The sequence below is a fragment of the Diuraphis noxia genome, unplaced genomic scaffold (genome assembly GCF_037042655.1).
Source record: "Diuraphis noxia isolate RWA-SAM2 unplaced genomic scaffold, SU_Dnox_SAM2 contig0004, whole genome shotgun sequence".
Classification (NCBI taxonomy): Eukaryota; Metazoa; Arthropoda; class Insecta; order Hemiptera; family Aphididae; genus Diuraphis; species Diuraphis noxia.
Genome location: NW_028301714.1, coordinates 61,118,792 through 61,140,078, shown reverse-complemented (window position 1 = coordinate 61,140,078; position 21,287 = coordinate 61,118,792). Strand labels below are relative to the sequence as shown.

The following is a 21,287-nucleotide window of genomic DNA, read 5'->3' as shown; positions in this document are numbered from 1 at the left end:
GCATCCGATAGTATTGATTTTATTGACTATTTTGATGCGACATATGTTACTGGAACATACAGAAAAGTCGGGGTTTCAAAATTCAGACGAAATAAGTCATTGTATCCACCTGAAACATGGAACGTGCACAAGGCTATACGTCTACCACTCCAGACACCGTACAAATAATATTTATGAAAGCTGGAACAATGGGTTTGCGCATCTAATCGGCAATTTAATCGGCATAGTCATCGATCAATTTGGAAGCTGATTATTAAATTTCCACAGGAATATGAGGGTAGATAAAGTCAAAATAGCATTATATGACATGGGACCCGTAAGAAAAAAACACGGATCAGAAAAATATATAAAATTACAATATTTATGTTAAAAAAATAGTAATAATGAGTTGACAGTATATAAGAGTTTTTAAATCGTATATAGGCCACTGTTTAAGAAAACGTAATTTATATTAAATGTAGGTAATATTGACAATTTTTTAAAACATGTTTATTTTGACTTGAGTAATTTGAATTATTAATATTACTGCTGTAATAATGGTCGATATTTGTATTGAATTATTTAAAATTATTATTATTATTGTAGGCATCGATGTTTGTATTGAATTATTTGTTTTGTGTAGTATGAAATACCTATATAATATAATATAATTATAGATGAAAATGTAATAAAATATTTTTATTATATTTTCGGACTTTGTCTGACAATAAAAATGTGCTCGGACTTTTTGTTCGACATTAAAAAAAATGAACCGGCCTTTTTGCTCATTTTTTTTTTCAAAATGGACTTTTCATCTGGGATTCGTAAATTACCGATATAATTGATATAAATTATTTAAATTTTTTGGTATAGATATTGACCAAGAGAAAATTTTTTTTGAGATACAATTTAAAAAATATGACTTAACTCCAAGACATTATTTACCAAAACATCCTTGTTTATAATATATCATGCTCGAAATCTTACTATATAACTACATAATTACTTAAATCGCATATTTCCATATAAATTAATATTAATACAAAAACTGCAATAAATACCTAATAACTAATAAAATCAGTGTTGTTCAAATTCCTTTGATATAAGAAATCGTTCGATTCTTCGATCCTATAAAAAAGAACTCGTTCCTCTAAAAAAATAGGTATCTGGTTCCTAGTTACTTATGTTTACATTAATACTTTAAAAAATAATTTTATCATCCTATATATTTTTATTTTAAGTACAATTGTCAGTTAATGTGTACAAAACATTATTTCAAATATATCTCAAATTACACATAAAATAATATAATATCATATAGTATATATAGTATATACATACAGTGGCGTATCCATGGGGTTTTTTGGGGGGTCAGAACCCCCCCCCCCCATGAACCTGAGATGATAAATTAATTTTACATGAAACACGGTTATTTCTTTAACGTTTTTATATTTTAGAATTTCGACTTGAAAATTATATTAATAGTTTGTATAAACACTATAAACGTATTATATACACGCTGCACACACACACACACGTCATAATATTATGATCATATTTACTACTTTGTTATGTAGTTGTATTTGTTTAAAACTAATAAATTGATGAATTTAATTTTTACGATATATGTTATATTTTTACAATAAAATAAATATCCGATACCACGAAGTAAAGTATGGTAAGTTTAAATTAGCTGAACCCCCCCCCCCCATAAAAAGTTCTGGCTACGCCACTGTATACATACTATAGATAGGTAGTAGGTACTATAGATTTACTCAAAACACTTCAGTATAATATAATGCCAATTTCCAAGAACAAAAAAAAAAAATATATATATAATTTAGTATTTTCGTTCCTATTCTTAAAAATAAAGAATCCATTCACGTTACTATTCCTTTAAAAAAATAATGGAATTAATTCATTCGTTCTTCTAAAAAGGAATCAATTCCAGGAATCGTTCTTTATCAAAACTAAATAAAATATAAAGATGGAAATGTTTTTGAATAATTGTGTACAGACTGACAGAGTAGACATACGAATGACAATCATATAATATTGATAAAATAACAATTAATATATTATTATATTATTTATTAATTATCAATTATTATAATTATCGTCGAACGGCGGACATTGTCACATCAATCGATTCGTCGTCTCCTCCATGAATATTTATTTCCCGCTCCACCCCGATGAGAACTACACATGACGTGGGTTTATTATCTCACAAGCATGTCTCACTTATTATTATTTGGCCATGAAATGTTGTTATCTATTATAATAACATAACATATTAACATGTACTATTGTACTACACCAATAAATGAGCTTTTCGCCCTATTCGTCGTTTATTTAATATTTAGTCAATAGTCATTATTAATTTTTTAATCTTTCCGTTTAAGGCCTTAAGGGCCCGCGCACTCGTCTTGTCGTGGATCGTTACATCACGATCACAACAACAACAACAACAACAATAACGACAACAAATTATGGTGTTATGTCGTCGTTCGGAAAACTGATGTTTTTTCCCGAACACGACGATGTAATTACGTGATTTTCTACGTCATAATACGTTCGTATTAATTGTAAACCGATTCCAAATAATAGCACATAATATCAGTTAGTCGAATTAAAAAATAAAAGAATAAAATAAACTCGTTCGTTTTTTTTTATTATCATTTAGGAGAGTAATGGCGGATATTTTATGGCATTTTGTTTTTTGTTATCAGTTCTGTTCATTGCTAAATTGCGATTTTTGCTTTTGAATAATGTGGTGACTGGTAAGCTGCTGTTTGAAAAGACTAAAATAATTCTACCCGAAATGCACTTGCTAGGGAATATGCCTGTGTCACGCAACTGCTAGTTTTGGCAACAAATCTAATATGGGAGCTAAAGATTCGAAACCGAGCTGCATAACTTATGAGGATGCAGTTAAAAGAAGTACTAGCATATTACAATTAATTATCAATATTTTACTGCAGAATTATCATATTCATTTGATGCTAGTTATTTGTTAATTTATATGTGTTGTGTTTCAGTTAGTGATTCAGAAATAAAGAGACTGAGAGAAGCGTTTAAAAGACTGTCGCCAGTAAATGGAGCAATTACTAAGCATTCATTCATTAAAGAAGTACTCGGTGATGGAGTTCCACTATCAATTGCAGAAGTATGTTTTTAATATTTCAGTTATTGATATTTTATACCCATTATAATGGAATATTTTATAGTATATATATTCAGCTTGTGGTGGTACTATAAAAGGCATTATTTTCAAAGATCTAGTTTGTGGATTGGTACTTTTGACTCTGGGTACCAATGAAGAAAAATATAAATGTAAGTAATTAATGTAAGAAATCAAAATATTTTCATTTGTGTATTTATCTGTTTTATGAATTTTTTAGTTCTATTTAATCTATATTCTAATGAAAGTGAAAACGTAATTTTACGAGATGAATTTCAAAGACTTATCCAAGGATCTGAGTGTATTTTTGTGCCAGAACATGTTCAATTTTTATTTTCAGAAGTAAGTTTGTATTATTTTCTCACATGACTATGTATTATTTAATTTGCAATAATAACATTTTCAGCAAGATCGTGTCAATTATGAAGAATTCAGATCCTGGTTAACAAGACATCCTGACGCCACATCATTAAGTCGATGGTTACTGTCAAAACCATGTTCAGTTTCTCTTAGTAATGAATTAGAAATGCCAACTTTCTATCAAACCCTTGCTGGAGTAACACATTGTAAGTTTCTAATGCAGAAGTATTCAAACTTTTTTTTATCCCTCAGCTCCTTTGGGTGTTCACAATATTTTTACAGCACCCCCAAATTATTGAAATAATATGGCCAATATGGGTGATTATTCTTTAATATGGCTCTGTTATTTGTTTTTTGTAATACTGCACATAATGCAATAATGCTTGAGCGAGTAAAAAATAAGTTTTTAAAATATACAAGTTATATACTCAAGATTTAATGTCCTCCACATTATTATCATCTACCTATACTTGAGTATCTCAAGCTTGATTTATTAGCAAATTGTAAGTAAGCATGCGGCTAACCTTAAATTTCTTACAAAATTATTTAATGAGCAGATTTATTTATCACACCTACTCTTTCTAATTCTTATAAATGTCCCTCTACTCTTCATCCGTCAACATACTACTTTTAATTTATCAACCTCCTTCTCTAATTATCGTTTAAATGGACCACTTCAGCATTGTATGTTTATTGCCAATTCTGGCCCCTCTTTTTCCATCTTGTAAACCTAAATAAGTTATTTTAATAATTACTTTTTTATCTCACTTTTAATTTTTAATTTGTACTATATTAATTAAACTGGTCTGTATTATATATTTAAAAATAAAATAATATCAGTGACTTTAGTACTAGAAATAAAATGTATTGTTGATTTGTTTTGTTATCTTTTCCATTAATGATTATAAATTATATTTATATTTATCATACAAGATCTACATTAATGTTGGTTTCTGGTGCTTTAATGCTGCTTCCTTTGCCAACACTTGCGACACCCCTAGGAGCCGCGTCACACAGTTTGAATATTTCTGGTCTAATATATTCTAGTTATAAATAAAAAAGTTGATAAGCACATTTTTAGCCATAATTCATAAATATTATTTTGTTCTATATATATATTTTAATTAAAACTATTACATGGGTAAACAAAATTTAAGCCAGAATTAGATTTTTGATGATCAATATAATATTTATTATCATTATAATTATAAAAAATACAATAAAAATGTATGTCCCTATATTTAATATTCAAAATGAAACTCATGCAAGTAGTTTTTTAAATTAATTCTTTATTTTTAAATATTGCTAAAAATTCATTACATATAATAGTATGTTTTTTTATTGTTTTTTTTTTTAAATTTAAAATTCTAGAATCCAGAAAAAATAATCATTTTTGCTTACTTGTCTTATAAAATATTCACAACATTTTTTTTATACTGAACCGACAACAAAGGAGATTTTGTTGAAGTATTCCAAATATATATTCTTAAACCTGATTCCATAAGATATTACTTATTTTTTTAGTGGAAGAAACAGATATCATTGAATTAGAAAAATGCTACTGGTCAGTAAAAGGTGAATCTTCTTCTGGCAAATTAGATTTAAAAACTTTGATACCTTTGATAAGTCCTCCAATGCCATTGAATGTTTGCTCTGGTTTGTTTGCTGCTTTTGATGAGAACATGGATGGCCATATAGATTTTAAAGAAATGGCTTGTGGTATATCAGCTGCTTGTAGAGGACCTTTAACTGAACGACAAAAATGTAAGTGAAAATTGTATACTTAAAAATATAAACATTGTTAATCTACATAACCTGTTTCTATATCTAAATTTTTAAAATTTTTTTTTTAATAGTTTGTTTTAAAGTATTTGATAATGATCAGGACGGATATTTATCGAAAGATGAAATTTCTAAAATGGTTGATGTTATGCTTTTCATATGTGAAGATAATATAGCAACTCAGAATAAAGCAGCTACTGACGAATCAGGTAATATTTACAACTAATTTATTTACTAGTCTCATTAAGATTTATTTTATTTTTTAATTTTCCAGTTAAAGAAATTATTGTATCTGATTTGATCAAACGTTCTACTGACAAAGGTCTTGCAATTGGGGAATATTTGATGTGGACTGTTCATAATTCATTGCCAATGGATTTTTTAAATTTAATTTTTCAAGTAAATTAATTCTATTAAACTGAATAGTTCAATATTTATCACATAATGTTATAGGTTTGCCATATTGTGTTTGGTTTGAGACCTATATCACGAGTTGAGGAGGGAGAAATTGTAAAAGGCTGGTTAGAACGTGAAGAACGCAGAGGTTTAGCTATTGGTCAGCTATGGTATTTAATTTCAATAGATTGGTGGAGAAATTGGAATGATTACGTTTCAAATACTTATAAGGTAATGCTGATGAAAAAAATATGTCATATTCTTTTTCATGTGTCTACTAGTAAATTATTAATTTTAGAATGGTGGGGAAATGTCTAGCTATTGTTCTTTTGAAAGTACTAGTTCTTTTTCAAAAACATCAAACTTAAAACTTACATCAAAAAAATCGCAATCATCTCTTGAAAACAGTATTGCTCTTGATATATCATCTGTATGTATAATATTTTGAAATTAAATAAGGTAATCAAAATTTATAATATCAATTTATTTTAATTTATTGCTAGGTGGTTGTAACTGGTATAACCTCTCTGGATCCTAGTACTGGTGGTCATCGAAGAGTTGGTTCAATTACTTCCTATTCGTCTTTGCAAGAATCGTAAGTATTAATCTTTTTAAAAACATTTTAGTATTTAAAATTTTAGTTTATTTATTAAATTACTGTTATAATTTATTTCAGTCCAACTCAATCCCCAATAATGAGTAGAAAAGTTAGTCTTAGCAAACCTGGTCCAATAAACAATTCTGGACTTGTGTCTGTGCCAACCACAAAAGTAACATCATTGACAGGCGAAGGAGGTCAACTAAAACGAAATATGCTGCTACGTGGTAGAGATTTTCAGTTGGTTCCTAGCTCTTTATGGAAAGCACTTGTGCAGTGGTATAGAGGTTCACCTGCACTTCCTAGACAGGTGAAAACTTAATAATATATAACTTTTAATCATTACAAAAATCCGGTTACAATAACATATAATACTAAAGTTTTTATATACTATTCATTTATTTATTGATCTTGTAGGTAATTAAATCTAATCGAGGTTCAGGAGAAACCGAGTTGGAACTCTACCCGTTAAATTTAAGGCTACTAAAACATCATAATGGTACCTTGAGTAATGGGTCAAGTTCTAATTCTAATGTGGCTAGAGCACCTACGCCTAATACAGGATCATGGTCAGGATTAGTGGGTGGTTATGGTGCAGCAGCATTAAGTAACTTATAATATAAAAACATTATTTTAATTATAATTTATATCAATAATAATTTTAAATACTTTATTTAATAAGGTTCAACTGGTTACAATTATGTATCAAATTTAGTAAATTCTATGCCACGGCGATACCTTGCATACACTGCATCTTTCAGCAAGCTATCAACTGTTAAACATGTATATGATTTTCTTTGTAATAGACTGAAATTAAAAGCAGAAGATATGCGACTTTGGCATTTTCATGATGAGGTTTGAGTATTTTAATTACAAAATTACTGGTTTGTATCAATATACTTACATATTGTTTTGGTTCATGTAGAATAATATGGTATTAATTGAAGATGAAGATCAAACTTTAGAAGAACTAGGTGTATGTGATGATGATCAAATAATTATAGAAATAAGGAACAAAGATTTGACATGGCCCGAAGAAATCGGTTCTCTCTCTATTAACTCTGGTGATAAATGTAAACAATGTAAGTATCTACGCTTGGTATACATAGATGCAAGTGTTTAAGTTGGCATTGTTTATTGTAAGTAAGTATCACTTCAACAAAACGTGCCATCTTTGAGATAGCAGAATAGCATTTCAACATTGTAAACTTAAATGCTCATTGCTTAGTACAATATTTTATTAAAATATTATTATTATTGGTTTTTACTAGTATAATCCACTAAAATAACAATGCAATAATATTTGAGTTAATTTCATGTTATTAAAAATATTTTTCATAGTACCTGCTGAAAAAGGAGCCACCGGTCTTAACAATTTAGGTAATACTTGTTTCATGAATGCTGCGTTACAGTGTGTAAGCAATACTAGACTTCTTACACAATATTTTATCAATGATATGCATCTCTATGAACTGAATCGGTATATATTCTTTATTTTTTAATTTAAATTGAATTGAATTATTTATTTATCATTATGCTTAATTTTTTAGGACTAATCCATTAGGGATGAAAGGATGTATAGCAAAACGTTATGGTGATCTAATTCATGAAATTTGGAGAGGAACCGCTAAAACTATAGCCCCTCTCAAATTAAGAGTAATTTATTTAATTTCAATATTATTTTGCAAATAAAATATTAATAGTTTTAATTTTTTTTTATGTACAGTGGACAATTGGAAAGTATGCACCACGTTTTAACGGTTTTCAACAACATGATTCTCAAGAACTACTTGCCTTCTTATTAGATGGTTTACATGAAGATCTGAATCGAGTACATGGAAAGCCATATTCTGAATTAACAGATAGTGAAGGTAGACCTGATGTCACGGTTGCAGAAGAGGTTTGTCTCTTATTTTTTATATTGTTTTATTTTATAAATCTAAAAAAATTAAACTTATTATTTATTATTTAATTTTTTATAGGCATGGGAAAATCATATTGTGAGAAATAAATCAATTATTGTAGACTTATTTCACGGTCAATTAAAATCAAAAGTTACATGTAAAAAATGTGGCCACGAGTCTGTTAGATTTGATCCGTTTAATTATTTATCATTGCCTTTACCGATGGAATCATATGTGTGTCTTCAAGTTATTGGTAATTTATTTTTACCTATATCATAAAATTTAGTTTAAACATAGTACATTTTCTATTAATTTTTAAAATATTTATACATTTTATAAGAAATCAATAGTTGTAAATTAAATTTGTTAATCTTTAACTGTTGTGTTGGTGTTATTTAAAAGAAATTGACATTATTTTCACTTTTGTATAGTTATGTTTTGAATTTTTTCTAATTGCTTAAAATAAATATTTGTTGCCTTGTTGGTCAGAACTAAATTAAGTCAAACAAATAACTAATCTATTTTAGCTTGACGTGCTTACCTATATATTTATTAATATTAATATTTTTATGCAATTATTAGTGATAAAATTGGATGGAACAGTTCCTGTTAAATATGGTCTAAGAATGAATGCTGATGACAAACATTCCGTTGTTAAATCAAAACTTTCTTCACTAAGTGGTATCTCTGCTAATAATTTAAAACTTGCAGAAATAATCGGAGCACAAATTAAAGTTAGTTATTAAAATATATACAAAATATATGTGTAATGAGCTTTAACTTTCCTTTATAAATTTAATATGTATCGTTAGAATATAATTGTTGATGAACAAAAAGTAAAACCTGGAAGTTTATTATATGCATACGAACTACCTCCACCTACATCGGTAGGTCCTGGCTCAGGTCCTGGTTCAGAAGTGTCTGGTGATGAGGAGCGTTCGTCCATTTGTTCAATTAAATCTGGTACTCAAAGAGAAGCTGCCCAAACATTTACCACAATACAACGAACTGTTAGACCAGGAAATACATTAGGTAACATTTTTAATGATAAATTATTATTTAATTAGAAACTTTCTGGCACATTCTGAGTATATTAATTGATTCATTCATTGAACGTCTATCGAATGTCAACTTTAAAATTAAAAATCTAAAGATATAGCCAGTGCTTAAAAAAAAGGATTTAAATGTATTATGTAACATACTCTTTTTTTACATACCTGTATATTTTTAAAATTGGTTTTACAAAAAATCTATTACTTTTCCCATTGTTATTTTGTGCTCTCATTTGGTATAGAAAAATAGTATGGGAATGCTGATTTTATTTTAGTAATGACTGCCACCTATCATTCAATATTTAAATTATTGACTACTTTATTAATTTTATTTAGTGCAATCAAATGGCAATCGTACCACTAGTTTAAATGAAGAAATATCAACAACTGATAATACTGATGTAATTTTGTTTGCTAAATTTATTCTGTTAAATGTTTAAATTTTGGTAATTATGTAGTATTTATTATTGTTAGAGTATTGGCGGATCTCAAATGGACACAGATATTAATTTAGAAGAACCTATTCATACCACAATGGCAGACAGCGGGAATTGCAGTGCTAGCAGTTTTAGTTTGACCGATAGTGGTGATATAATCCATCAGACTCCAAATTATGTTGTAGCATTGCACAGGAAAATGGTAATTATATTAGTTTAATAATTATTACTATTAATATTTTATTTTTAACTTAATTTTACATTTAATTTATTCATTTAAACCTTATACTAACTTTTTATAAAAGGTATAATAGATATACTAATAACTAACTACTAATAACTATTTAATTTAATTTAATTTAAAAAAAAAATTAATTTCTGAAGTTTAATTAACTGTAAAGATACCATGACCATGATAAGGTTGAGTTGGCAGTATAATTTGATTGTCATGATTGATGTTGTGTATTGAAATTAAACGTTGTTTAGTGGTCATTAACATCATTCCCTCAATTATTGAGATTTTTAGTGAATTATATTAATAACCATATAAAATTGAAATGTTGACGATAGTAAGAAGAATAATTTGATACATGATTTATGAATTATGATTATATTGTTTATCTTTGACTAAAATTATGACATTCAGATAAACTTTTAGTTGACTTATGAGAAATTGGTTGTTTTGTCATGGTCCAGAATTTAAGTTGTCCTACGAGCAGGGAAGGGCAAGATACTTAAAAATTAGTATTGCAAGCCAGTAGAACTCTGAGTATTCAAACACCAATCAATCTATCAATTTGTATATCGTAGTTAATTGTTATTGTAAATCATAAGCGTATTTCATCATTTCTCATTATCGTTTTTAGATAGTAGTATCTTCAATTGTGGATTAGATGAAGAATAAGTACTTATGTATTATTCTTAGTCAGTTGTTGTTTTGTCGTTGTACAGTTTAATCAGTTAATTGTTATAAAGGGTGAACTCAGTGGCGCCGAAGTGTTTAAAAAATACTATGACATCGTACATTCAGAGGCCCCTCTGGGGCCTGCCCCCACCCTAATTTTTTCACAACCAGGCCGCAGTACCTCTTGGTGGGCCCCCCAGCTATAAAATCTACTATGACATATGTCATTATAAATTAGGTGATCGGCGCCACTGGGTGAACTTTCGTCTAATAGAAAACGTGTAATGCTTACCATGAAATAAAAAGTAGATATCATTGCATGATTAATAAAGGTAAAATAGGTCGAACATTGCCCGAAAAGTATGGTGTTAGAACCAAACAATTATTTGTTTATGTAACAAATTTCAAATTATATTACACACATATAAATAATAAATGCATGTAGTATATTCATACAATTATACAGGGTGTCCCCCGAGGATTTACCCATTGCGATATCTCCCAAAATAATGGAGATATCAAAATTCTAGTTTTGTAATAAGCAAATAAGACTACACGAACTTCAATTATTTCATATTATTTTAATTTATGTTATTGGTGTAGTAAAAAAGTTGAAAAATTTTTATTTAATTATTTTCAAAAAAATTCACTTTAGCCATTTTGTAGAGTTTATTTTTCTGAAAATATTGACGTTTTGATTTTTGTTAATTTTTTTTTTTAGTTTCAAGAAAAATTGCAAATTATTACTCTTTGTAGTGTTATCAAACATGTGAAACACGCGCATGCTCGTACAGTCGGCCAAGCAATTTTAATGTGCTAAGTTATTATAATATTTTATTTCTTCAAAACTAGAAAAAATATTAAAAATCAGGAAATTAATAAATATAACATTTTGAAACGTCAATATTTTCAGAAAAATAAACTCTACAAAATGGCTATTTTTAATATTTTTGGAAATAACTTAATGAAAAAAAATATTTTTTAAATTTTTTACTCAAAACATTAAAATACATTTAAAAATCAAATAATTGTAATTCTTATCCATGTGAGCCTTATTACAAAACTAGAATTTTGATATCTCAGTGGATAAATCCAGACGGGACACCCTGTATAACTTTTGATATGGCATATGCTAATTATCCGAATATTTGCTTATCCATCCAGACCACCCTTGACATTAATTAGTCCCGATAATCGGGGTTTTACTGTACTAGACACTAGACACTATAGACACTAGTGTACTTGTCTGTGTAGTATTGTATCTATTTATTTTTTTGCAATACTATTCTAGGTATTATGTAATGGACTATGATAATTTTGGTATTTTATTTATATTTAATTGTAATGTATAATAATAATAGTTAGGATACTTTATTTTGTATATAATATATTTCCTTTTGAAAATAATAATTTTTCAAATTTAACATCAACAATTTGTTCTTGGTAGAATTATTTAAAAACCTTGCAGACAGAAACATACATTTGACTAGTTGGTACTGAAGAGCAAAAGCTGGTGTTTCAATCCAAAACGTTAAACAATAGGATAATTTTCAAGTATATTTAAAGATTTATTTTTTATCAAATATGATTAAATAGTAAATACTACCTATACTGGCTATCATAAATCATTACGTTATATAGCTCTATAGATGTGTGTCCATTACTATAAAACTGGTTGAAACATTATATGCCATTCCTACTGGGAGACTTACAAATTGTAATTCTTGTAAAAAAAATAAATTGTGATATATGTGAGTATGTAACATGAAAGTTGATTGTTTTAAATAAAAAAAAAAATCTAAATCCTCTTTCAATTAGTGTTATTTGAGATTCATGTGAATATCCCCTAATGATAATAATTCCCATTGTGTATTTGGTTAATAGTCATAATTTTCCATATCATAATTACCGTAACATTTGAGTTATTGAAGATATCAATCTCACAGTGACAGGCTTCTATGGTTTGGTTAGATATATTATAAAATATTAAAAAAAACTATGATTTGTAAAAGATGACCTTATCATAATTTATTATGTAGTTATTAATTAAACTGCCATTTTATAATAATTATTATGTTTTTAGATTAGACAAGATGTGTATTTTATATCTGCTCATAAGAGTAAACCTAGTATTTTTGGCTTACCAATAATATTACCATGTAATGAATCTACTACAAATCAAGATCTTTATCAAGCTGTTTGGCTACAAGTAGCTAGATTAGTATCACCTTTGCCACCATCTGAATCTACAGTACCTAATCATGCTATGGACTGGTAATAGAACTATAATAACCATCTTATATGATATGCATTATTAATGATTTGTTTTTAATTATTTTAGTGATGATAGCCTTGGTTATGAATTTCCTTTTGTCCTGAAAGCTGTTAATAGAGAAGGAACACTCTGTGCATGGTGCCCTTGGTATCGATTCTGTCGAGGATGTACAATTTTATGTTGTGATACTGATTTTAATTTCGCCGCAAACCATATTGCTATAGACTGGGACCCTACAGCATTACATTTACGGTATCAAACCTCTCAAGAGTCTGTAAGTGTTTAAATTTATTTTTTTTTAAATTAAGTCCATTGACTAAACAAACTTATTTATAGGAACATAAATGTGTTGGTGAGTCTCAGTGTACACACACAGAACCAATTAGTCTTGAATCATGTCTTGCGGCATTCACTAAAGAAGAACAACTTAGTGAAGCTGAAAAGTATTATTGTTCTACATGCCAAGACCACCAATTAGCATCTAAACAATTACAAATTTGGAGATTGCCTCCAATTTTAGTGAGTTGTTATAAATTATTTAAGTTTATATATAATATATGTATAACTTAATATAAATATATGTTATTATTTTTTAGATTGTTCATCTGAAACGATTTCAATACCTTCAGGGAAAATGGGTAAAATCGCATAAAGTGGTAAAATTCCCTTATAAAGATTTTGATCCAACAGATTATTTAGCTTCAGTTCCAAAACATACTGTTCTAAGGAACAAAGAGCTACAAGACACTACTAAAAATTTAAAGTAAGTATAAATTAAATAAAACTATTTTTTGATCTAATCACCTGGCAAATTATTTTATTTTTTCAATAGAGAACAATATCCATCAGAAAAAGAGGATTCACAACCTTCGTTATTAAATACAGGTTAGATATTATACATATTATAATAATAAAAAAAAAGATGATAAGTTAAATATATTGTTCATTATTGCGATTAAATAATGAATATGACATATTTTATTTATCTATTTTTATTCAAAATTTAAATTTTTCTATTTGTAATAATATCACAGTCATTTATCATATAGTTCCAATATTATGTAAAACTTTTAAATAAGAAACCATTTTTAAATTATGATAATATTTTTGTTCTAAATAATTCTATAATTATTTATTTAGATGATGATGGTCCATTTACAAATGTTAATAGTCGCTTAAACGAACTGGAAGGTTCACAACGAAAAAGGTTAGAGTCTACATCTCTCTTACGTACACCAATAGATGATAAAGCTCTACAAGATTTTCATCAACATAAGCTAGTTGGTGAATTTAACCCATTAGATTTGAAGTACAACTTATATGCTGTTGTGGTATGTTATTCAAAATCATATTATTTGGTTTTTATTTTTTGATGACAAATGAAATTTGATAAGATATACAATTTATATTAGTAATGTAGTAACATTTAGTGAAATGGTGTATAGTATGATCTAGTATTCTAGTGCTTGTAATTTACAATCACAAATATATAAAATAAAATAAATAAAATAATGTAGCCTATAACTTAAAATTATTTATTACACTGACAAAGTATTCTGTTTATGGAGTGATTTTCTAATTTACTCAACATGGTTAAAACACTCGGAATTAGTCTTCAAAGCTTTACAAAATGATTATCCCCTATACAATTTTCTGGTAAACTCGTGATTAAAATATACCAAGGTGACCTAAGTTAGTCAAACTCAATTCTGTTATTTTGACTACCTGACTCCATTATATATTATTTTAAAACAATTATGTATTAATTCTGCATGATAAAATTATATAAATATGTCCTAACCTTAAAGTTTAGAACATGTGCTATAAAACCAATTCTATGCCACACTTATAGATACCTATTTACACATTTTACAGAATTTCTCCCTATATATTTTAAAATATCTGTTTCCTTAATATGATTTGTATTTATGACCCACATACTCATCTATTCCATAAAAAGTCTATAGCCAGTACTAAAAAAGTTAGCAATTTTTCTTTTCATAGTAAATACTAGAATTTTTAGGTAAAAATGCAGGAAATAGAAAATAGGTTAATTTATTTCATATGCTTTATGCATTTTGTTAGGCAAATATACTTATAAAATTTGTTTTGTGAAATATTTATATTGTCTTAAAAAAATTGAATTAAATATTAACCAGTGGTAGTTCCAATAAAAATTAATCAAAAAAAGTATAATTTCCATTATTTACTTAAGTTTTAATATTACAAATGTGTTTTATAAAATGTTCTGTTTTTTAACAGTGTCACTCTGGAATTCTGGGAGGCGGTCATTACGTATCGTACGCTTGCAATCCCAATGGAAAATGGTACTGTTACAATGATAGTAGTTGTAAGGTAATATTTTCAAGGTTTTAGTAAACAAAGTTCATCAAATAAAATAAAAAAATAAAAATATTTTACTTACCTCAGGAAGTCACTGGTGAAATAGATACTAGTGGAGCTTACATGTTGTTTTACGAACGTGAAGGTCTTTGTCATAATCAATATATGCCAAATGTGTTTGGACGTGTGCCTGTTGATGTTAAGGACCTTGATCAAGATTTTGATTCTGACTTAAAAAAAGTTTGTACTATGATGTGATTTTTGAGCTTATATATATTTTATAAATCAATGAAAAAGATTTATTGCAATATTTTTCCACGAGCTTTGTTTGTTACTTTAATTATTATTTTTAAAAAAAAGTGATGAAATGCCATAACAATGATTAAGTAATGTTTTATTGATTGCTGGTTACTCATGCCATTAAAAAAGTTACCAATCTTAATCACAGTCTGCACATTTTTATTTGTATATTGCTGATAATGCATTCCATATTATTAAACTTCTGCAATAGTACTTTTTACTATACTTAAGAAAAATAAATATTGATAAATAAGATCAAAAATATTGGAACAATTCATTCATAATTATTATTATTATTATTTTATTATTAAACTGTTACTTGTAACTTTATATATTTACATTGTTTTCTAGTCTGTTAGAGCTCCCATACATTTTTTTTTTTTTTAATATATGATATTATTATTATTTGTTATATTATTTATGTTATGTTTCTGAAATAATTAAATTATATATTTTTATTTATTTAGCTATTAGCCTACCTACACATTTTGTCGTTATATACTACAGATTTCTTATTGTAATTATTTACAATATTTATATAAGTAGTTGTTTTTAAATTTACAATGAAAACTATGTATTAAAATATTATTATTTATATAAAATGATGCATTATTATTTATATTGAAAATATTCTTGTTTGTCATACATAATATAAAATTATATAAATAAATAATATAATTAATTATTTTTATTAGATAAACAGTTGATGCAGTTAAAAATATATTATATTTTACATATAATTTGTATGATAATAAATACAGAACCAAAATATTCAGGATAAAATAAGAAATATATGAATATGTTATCAAAAAAAAATTGGAACTTAGAATTACGAGAAATCTTTAGGAACTAATTGGAGAGATTAAAATGTGTTAAGGATAACCCTTTGTTATCATATTGACTATTGTTGAACCACTTGAGCCAAAACATTAATATATATATATATATATATATATATATATATATAATATTTATTAAGTGGAAGGAAGTTGCTCTGCTGACAGCAGACTGCTGTAATAGTATGTTTCAAACTTAACCTATTAACTAACTTTGTTAAGAGGACGTCATGTCCGCATATGTTGTCCCCGTCATACCAGTACATAGCATGGCAAATTGTACGCACAGCAGATCACGTTCATCTCAGTTAGTTTAAAATTTAGAATGAATTGGCCTTTTATAAAAATTAAAGGCAACATCTAGGGCACCTCATTGGCTTTTTATTATATTTTAATTTTAAAGCAAGTTTTGAGTATTTTTAGATATACAAACAATTTGCAATTTTAAAATATTCGCTTTAAAATTAAAATATAATAAAAAGCCAATGAAATGTGCTATATAATAATATTGCCTTTAATTTTTGTAGTAGGTCAATTCACTCTAAATTTTAAATTAACGGAGATAAATTTAATCTGCTGAGCATAAAATTTGTTATGCTACGCACTTGTATGACAATGACAACACATTCGGGTATGGCGTCCCCTTAATATATAATATATAGTTGAGGATTTTAAGTGTACCAAGTCACTGTGAAGGTTGATGTAAATTGAAATTCTACTGCTAATGATTTTGATATGTCAGAACTTTCTTATTCTGTCCATGGTTATTATATTCTTATGCGTCTAGGCATAAAATCAATAACAATAATTTTTTTGGTTAATTAGTATTTCATCTTGATCTCATTTATTTTATTGATTTTGTATTTGTGTTTGCTTAAGAATTGTTAATACAATTTTATGATCATTTTTAAGAACATCAGTACTTGGAAAATGCTTTTATTTCTATTAAAGAATTTTGAATAGTTATTTGGGCATTATTTAAATCCGGACTCTAATTAATTAATTATTTTAAATAGACAATGGCATTCAAATATTTTGAAGATGTCTTTGTCTATCAAATTGAATATCAAATCCGATTATTTATAAATGTTATGCAAATATTTCAAGTCTTGCAAATAATATAATTTTGAATAAGGTACATCAAAATAAATGATATTATTTAACCTTGTTTAAATATCTAACTTTATTCAAATAATTTTACACGATTACCTACCTACATAATATAAAATAATATGTTTTTTTTAAATATTCTCTGCCAAATTTTGAACTTATAATTGGTAAAAAATGTATGTTGTAAATTCATACCAATTTTTTTATATTTATTCTTCATTATAATCAGTTGACGTATTGTGATATCATGACATATTATTGATGTTATTATTCTTCTTTTTTAGTATTGACAAATACGTAGGTATATAGTGTATATGTATATTTTTCTAATGAAATTGGCCACTTAGGTATTTTAGGCAGTCCTTAAGTCTCTGTGTAGTGTGTAACATGACGTGTAGGAAATTGTTGGGTGAACTTATGATAATTTGAAAAATAAATTTAACATACCTTAGTAATTATATTAATATAATATTATCATTATGAAAACTCATTGGAGCTGATTCGTTTGCTACCTTAATAAAATAAGTTTTTTGTGTCACTAAAAAAAAAAAAACAAAAAAATCATTGCGTAAAACAGGCGATACATAAATGTTTCAATTTCCCGTAATTTTTATTAGTTTATCCCGATATAAATGTTTTATAATATTGACGTCCTTTAGTATCAGTGGCGTAACTTGGAGTCAATCCTGGGGGGGGGGGGCAAGCAGTAGTAAAACTAAAAATGCATAATATATATATAACTAATCTTTGTTCGCATTGTGCTACCTATTGTGGTAATAACTAATAACCCGCCATGCCATCACTGTCATCTATCTGCAATTCCTCGTATTACGATATGAAGGCGCTCGGTTTATAATGATACTATTAATAAATAATAATCTTAGGCACTCAAAAAGTCAAAACGATAAATCTATTATTATTAATTATTGAACAATCCATTATGCTGTTTAATTTTGCTATGATAAAATAAAAATTGAATTATAAGTTATAAATTTTAAAGGGGGGTAAAACGATACTATTGCACCCTCAATAAAATATCTGGAGTGCCGTTACCCCCTCTTGCCCCCCAGATTACGCCTATGTTAAGTACCAACCAACTAGATCCAATATCGTACGTACCAGAAACCATCTTCATTGTTGAAGTTTAAGCCGTTTAAGGTACTTTTACTAGTTTTACTAATATTAAACGTAATGAGTAATGACTGATGACTAATAAAATTAGGCACAATATAAAATGTCAATGTAAAAATGTACCTATGATATAGGTAGGGTTGGGCAAGATACTCAAAAAAAAGTATCAGGATACGTGCATTAGTGTATCAAGATATTTAGATACATGATACTTTTATATTTCTAATCGAATTTTATTTACTATTAAACTTAAAACGTCTATACATAATTCACTATACTGTCAATATATAAATACTTATAAAGTCATAATTATATTATAATATAATAAGTCAATAGGTACACATTATAAATTTATAAGTTTATGACTAATACAGTAATACATCAGTATACTTATATAATATAAATACACCAAAATTAATAGATTGCATAAAAATTACATCTTAATTTGTACTTATATAGTTCCTAGTTCCTATGTGTATAATTGGTTAGGGCATTAGTGCTTATCTGTATAACTGTAGATACCTATACCCAGTGACGGCCTGGTACTTAAAGGGCCCAGGATGCATTTTTTCAGAAGGGCCACCAACCATATTATTTCATAAAATGATTAAAAATGCTTATAAGTAGTGAAATATTATATTTTTAGTAAAATCGGGGCCCCTCGACATAATTACCGCCGGAGGCCCCGGATGTGTTCGCGGCCTGGCGGCCATGGCCAGGCCGACACTGCGGCTATACCGTATAATAGGCTACGGGCACCTTAATTTTATTTTATGTTTTTCAAATTATCTTACAGCTTTACAAGTTATACAATTGTGTGGTACATTTTTTCGTTATCGTTAATTTCAACTCGATTGCACCTGGACAATTTTTCATAAAAATATAATCCGTGACGATATTATCTGATGACGAAAACTGAAATGTCTTGGCACTATTCAGTACACATTTTTACAAAAGATACAAGATACTGGTATAAAATGTATCATGATACAAGATACAATTGTATCATTGATACTGCCCAACCCTGGATGTAGGTATGTGACTAAATAACTTAATATTATAATCGGATTATCAAAACCTTTTTCATAGTTTTTATAATGGCTCATATGAGCTAAAATTTCAAATATCGATTCAACTAGGTATAGACTATGTGGTCGGCAACTATGGCCAGATGATGTCCCAGACATCATTATGGGGCCAGGACAGCAGATCCTCCCTGATGAAACGTCGAGGAGACTGCGGAAAAGCAAAGGCTTGCATTCGGCTGGATGATAGAGACAATTCTCGAGGAGAAACATACTGCTGAGCAAGATAGGCTGGCAATAGCTGTACGTGTAGGGTAGATACTTAGCAATTATATTCTGTGGGATGGAGGCCGTCTTTTCAGGTTATATTTTATTATTTTCTAGTCACCTACCCAATTTTTATTTATAACAAATATTTTCACCTATTAATCACTGTAGTTCAAGGAAATCAATTATTATAGGCTATATAGATTATGTTATAAATGTATGAACTTACCTGTGAAACCAATTATAGATGCTATAAACGGCTGCCGTGATTCTAAATTGAATATAATATATAAATAATACATTTTCATTAAAAATTTCGCACTAGTAGTTTAATTTCTAAACGTACGAATGTACGATCGATTTTTATGATTTTTACAAAAGCACATTTTAAACAATATTTCCGATGTTTTGGAGTCTACTAGAAGTTAATTGATACATTATAAAATTACTTATGTTGTATAAAAAATTTACCTATATTTTACACAGTTTAAATGGGCAACTCGTGTTTCGATATATTTTACATCGTCGTGCGGTTATTTTTTTTTACATAACTCGCACCACCACCGTGGCGCTAGAAAAGCTCGTTCTTCGAGTGTGCTAAATTCTCGGTTTCTAAACGTATTTACATGTACACCGCAATAATAGCTATTTAATTCCATATTCAATTAAAAAAATATTAGGTATAGGCATTAACCTTTATATTTTAGTTGGTACCTATGTTTGTATATTGGCTACGATTGAATCTGTATAAACTATATACGCATCACTCATGTTTTGATATATTTTTGTGTATGTAGGCTTGTATGAATTCTCTTTGAGGCTAGAACTCTGCGGTTATAAAACCAACTGAGACTAAACGGCATGATTAGCACCTCCATGACCTACAGGCCAACAAATCCACCCAAAAAAATGTAACAGATGCAGTACATGAAAACGTTCTGGTGCACTCGAAAACGTACACCTATGAATTAGTATGCCGTCATAAATTATGATCTAATAATGACCGCGATTGTGCTGAGAGCTGTTAAAGCGTTGCGTTCAATTTACAATCAACTGATTACAATATACACTAATATAATTTTTAAATTTTATTGACCAACAACCGATGCTGTCTGTTACTAGTTATTATGCTCTAAGAGTTAATGTAGTTGTATCATTGAGTAAAATAAAATATAGTACTCTGGTACTCTCACGGTCTATAATTAGGTACCTACTCTATGGATATGACGGTTATGATCTCACCTCTCAGAAATCTTGTCTTATGTAGTAAGTTATGCTCATAATTTATCGGTTCTATCTTCTATCAAGTTTCACATCAATTGAGCTTGACTAATAGCTATATAGTGTAATACCATGATGGCATGAAAAAAATATTTGTCATGACTTCATGAACAATTCAGCATTACA

The 21,287-nt window shown here is 27.9% G+C and overlaps 1 protein-coding gene across 5 annotated transcripts; it reads left to right on the top strand.

The window, feature by feature from the left end:
* The first annotated feature begins 2,279 nt into the window (after positions 1 to 2,279).
* On the top strand, positions 2,280 to 16,213 carry Usp32 (Ubiquitin specific protease 32). 5 transcript variants are annotated; one of them, XM_015518257.2, is made up of 32 exons: positions 2,280 to 2,551; positions 2,709 to 2,919; positions 3,018 to 3,145; positions 3,207 to 3,312; positions 3,381 to 3,502; positions 3,567 to 3,726; positions 5,045 to 5,284; positions 5,377 to 5,511; positions 5,577 to 5,701; positions 5,756 to 5,929; positions 5,997 to 6,128; positions 6,202 to 6,293; positions 6,375 to 6,606; positions 6,714 to 6,903; positions 6,979 to 7,151; positions 7,222 to 7,378; positions 7,638 to 7,776; positions 7,847 to 7,952; positions 8,023 to 8,196; positions 8,279 to 8,453; positions 8,783 to 8,934; positions 9,013 to 9,232; positions 9,589 to 9,653; positions 9,727 to 9,891; positions 12,677 to 12,867; positions 12,935 to 13,142; positions 13,205 to 13,387; positions 13,465 to 13,631; positions 13,701 to 13,753; positions 14,009 to 14,199; positions 15,131 to 15,223; positions 15,299 to 16,213. In XM_015518257.2, the coding sequence occupies exons 2-32, from the start codon at positions 2,862 to 2,864 to the stop codon at positions 15,467 to 15,469; spliced, it is 4,677 nt and encodes a 1,558-aa protein (XP_015373743.1). In that variant the 5' UTR covers positions 2,280 to 2,551; positions 2,709 to 2,861; the 3' UTR covers positions 15,470 to 16,213. The 5 variants fall into 5 exon arrangements, with proteins under 5 accessions (XP_015373743.1, XP_015373744.1, XP_089082213.1 ...); XM_015518258.2 differs by having other exon boundaries at positions 2,663 to 2,919; XM_089226087.1 differs by having other exon boundaries at positions 2,280 to 2,598.
* The last annotated feature ends 5,074 nt before the right edge of the window (positions 16,214 to 21,287 follow it).

Coding starts and splice junctions, on each gene's coding strand:
- Usp32 (XM_015518257.2), top strand. CDS start 2,862: ATGGGAGCTAAAGATTCGAAACCGAGCTGCATAACTTATGAGGATGCA. Junction 6,904..6,978: donor TTATGGTGCAGCAGCATTAA/GTAACTTATAAT, acceptor TTATTTAATAAG/GTTCAACTGGTTACAATTAT. Junction 8,197..8,278: donor ATGTCACGGTTGCAGAAGAG/GTTTGTCTCTTA, acceptor AATTTTTTATAG/GCATGGGAAAATCATATTGT.